At 38.3% G+C, this 3,424-nt stretch overlaps 1 protein-coding gene across 1 annotated transcript in view; it reads left to right on the plus strand.

Annotated features, from left to right (window-relative positions):
- Window positions 1–2,136, plus strand: part of qpct (glutaminyl-peptide cyclotransferase) — a 10,633-nt gene extending 8,497 nt beyond the window's left edge. Inside the window, exons 5-7 of the mRNA XM_007549111.2 lie at window positions 443–542; window positions 1,244–1,360; window positions 1,479–2,136. Coding sequence (XP_007549173.1) covers window positions 443–542; window positions 1,244–1,360; window positions 1,479–1,660 — 399 coding nt within the window. The 3' untranslated portion in view covers window positions 1,661–2,136. The remainder of the gene's footprint in view (window positions 1–442; window positions 543–1,243; window positions 1,361–1,478) is intronic.
- The last annotated feature ends 1,288 nt before the right edge of the window (window positions 2,137–3,424 follow it).

A 3,424-nucleotide genomic window follows, 5' to 3' on the forward strand; every position in this document is an offset into this window, starting at 1 on the left:
GCACTTCATCTTCACAACAGGGATTGAGCGTTGACTTTCTGAGCAGTAATAATCTTAAATGAAAAATGACAACACATTTGTTGTGTTTTGATTTTTCTACGTTTACACAGAAAAATGTAAACGTAGAAAAACTGGAAAAAAATGGAACCACAGCAAAAACTAATATCAAGAAATGAAGACATTTCACAGTACGTTTTACAGAAGCTGTGGGGTTTGTGTGCATAAATGGGAGTTTGGTGTGTCTTGTGGTTAATTGTGTCATGTCTGAGAGGTGGACAATGATCACAAGATGTCACACTTCAAAACACACATACAGGATGCGATTGTCGTAAGATCGGCTCTGTGTCAAAGAGTTTATCTTTAGGATGCACGACAAGAGTTTCTCGTGAGAAAATCTGACTTGTCTGTGTTGTTCACCTGTCCCTTTTCTTCCCCTCTACAGGACCTGTTGGTGCTGCTGGACCTTATCGGGGCCCCTCATCCCATCTTCGGAAACCAGTTCCCCAGTACCACCACCTGGCTCACCAGACTGCAGGACATTGGTAAATAATCATTACGAATGAGTGTAGATCAAAAAAAAAAATCACAAGAACAAAAGCTCTTCCCTTGTTTTACTCATGTCTGAAGACTGTCTCCACATTGTTTGCTTGCAAGAGTAAGACAGAATTGAACATGCTAATTTTTTATTTTTTTTATTTTTTTATTTTTTTTTTAGTAAAGTAGAATAATAGATTATATCTTTGCATTTAACCCTGATGTGTACGCAGCCTGTTGAACCTGTTCAGGTGCATAGCAAAGATGTCAACACAAATGAACTTTGGCAGATAAAAACAGCAACTTGCAGAATCATCTGAAACATGTCGAACAAATGAAGATCTGGGGTTTCTCCTTGAACGCAGTATTATGATGATAAAAGATGCACTACGGTGCATATTTTATGCACTCAGAAGAGAGGACGACTTGTGGCTTTTTTTTTTTCCAACAATTATTTTTTATCTTCAAAATAAGGCCAGATTTGTGGATTATACAACTATTAGTTAACCTGTAGCTGGATTCTCCTACATGAGCTGTTTATCTCTGCAGCCCCTATAAGTTACTTTGCTCCTCCTGGCGGCCCAGCTTAGGTGGCATCAGACTGTATCCAAACACCCCTAATAAAGTAATTCATTTAAAAGATAAATTAATTTTCTTCAACTGAACAGTTGCACATTTTCTCTCGTTTTCTTTCCATTTCTGAACTCAGAAAAACGTCTGCATTCCATGAACCAGCTTGTTGAGCATCCTAACAGTGTGCAGTACTTCTGGCCTGATCGTCCAGTCGGCCGTATTCTTGACGATCATATACCGTTCCTAAACAGAGGTCTGTACCAGCCGCATTAGAACAACCTTGCCTTCCAGTTAGTTTATGGTCACTTTCCTTCTGTATTTTTCGGGGGGTTTTTTTAACCTAATTCTGCACCCCTCTCTATCTAATTTAGGTGTTCGGATCCTCCACCTCATACCCTACCCCTTCCCGTCTGTGTGGCACACATTTGACGACAACGAAGAAAACCTGGATCGCTCCACAATTCAGAACCTGAACAAGATATTTCAGGTTTTTGTTTTGGAATACCTCAACAGCAGGCCCAGCGTTCCTTCGAATCCACAAAATGCCCCATGAGCCTTCCCATCAATGTATTATTGTGTATTATTGTCAAGCTCTTCACCCAAAAGTATGCACTATGTTAGAAGTTGTAACTCCATGTATGCAGGAGTCACACGTAGAAGTTTTAATGTTTTCTTACTGAAGCAACCTATTATCTAAATGCTTAATAAAAGAGATTAAGGTTCAAATTATTGTCATTATTTTTGATGCTTTGCAACAATACAACTACAAACCTCAAAGTATTTTACTTTGATTCTATGTGATTGACCACCAGAGATTAGTGTATAATTCCAAAATAGAAGGAAAAAGATTTTTGTTGTTGTTGTTGTTGTTGTTGTTGTTGTTGTTTTTGCTTTTTACAAATAAAATGTTAAAAATGGTGACTTGCATTATTGTTATAACTAAATAAAACCTAAACACATGGAGAGTCAATACAAGGGGATCTGAAAACAAAAGGAAGCAACACTTTTTCTCTTTTTTTTTTTTGAACCGAACAAAATTATTATCTGTCCTTTCAGAATTATACACTACCTGGTGTTGGTCTATCACATAAAATCCCAGAAATATATTTTTGTGGGGTTTAACATGTCATGAATACTCTCATTCTACTCATCAGATGAAAGGATCATCAGTATTTTCTGATTCAGCTGTAAATATATGATTACCCGACAGGTCAAAGCTTGTGTTTCATTTTGTAATGAACATCTAAGGGCACATCCCCATTTTGATGCCAAATGCCATCCTATGTGCCTGGATCTGTGTTTCTTGTTTCTTTGTTCTTATTTTTTTAGGAAATATAACATGGCCACCCACACTGACATGGCCCAACTGAGTGGAATAAGAGGTTTTAGCTGCAAGTTATTTAACATTTTTCCACCCTCTGTGAATCTGTTCAGTGTTTAGTCAGCAAACCTGCCAAAGCCAGGAAGTTGGACTCGTTCTCACTGACGCAACTCTCTCAAGCTCCTTACATCCTGTCGTCTCACACAGAAAAGTGGATTACTTCCTCTGCTGCTCTTTCATGTGTCTGCTTTTGTTTATATGAAACTGTTAGCCTGTTTCTGTCATGTAATGGGAACAACTAATAAATGTTTATGCAGACAACAATTGTGTCTTATGAGAGGAGAGTTAGGAGTCTACTGTGTGATCTCCTAACTCACAAATGTTTCTTTTTTTTTTGTCCTGTTTCAACCCTTTTCCATCATGCTGTTTTTCATGTGAGACAAAGCACCATTTCCACCCATCTGCCTCACCTTAACAGCGATCCCATGATTCCTTTAATCCTATCATGAGGCCCTCCTTGGAATTCCACCCCACCTTAAGCCCCATAACTCCAGACCACTCCTTTAGAAATTCAATGGCAGGATTTGACCCTGTCCGGTACAATCAGTAACGCCTAGCAACAACTTGAACCAAAATACTGTAAATCTTATCTAAAATGAGATTAAAAGTGGCTTGTTTTATTTTTACACTGCTGATAAAACTGCGTCTTTGCATTTCCAGATTGATGTAAAATAAGGGTATTAAAACATTGTTGATTAAAAAAAAGGGGTCTTAATTCTATTTCTTGTGAGCACCAAAAAGACAGGCAACTCAAGACTTCTGTGTGTTTTCTTCTGTTCAGCGCTGCTATGTGTTGCACATTTGACAGCAACAACAGTAGAGCTTTCATCTGGAGCTGATCATAGTGCAGCTGTGTGATAGTTGAATGATGGAAAGGACAGGGACTTTCTCCCAGTTTGTAAGGTGTGTTTCAGCCTTCTGGAAAATAATGAGGAA

This window comes from Poecilia formosa, unplaced genomic scaffold (assembly GCF_000485575.1).
Source record: "Poecilia formosa unplaced genomic scaffold, Poecilia_formosa-5.1.2 Scaffold30, whole genome shotgun sequence".
Classification (NCBI taxonomy): domain Eukaryota; kingdom Metazoa; phylum Chordata; class Actinopteri; order Cyprinodontiformes; family Poeciliidae; genus Poecilia; species Poecilia formosa.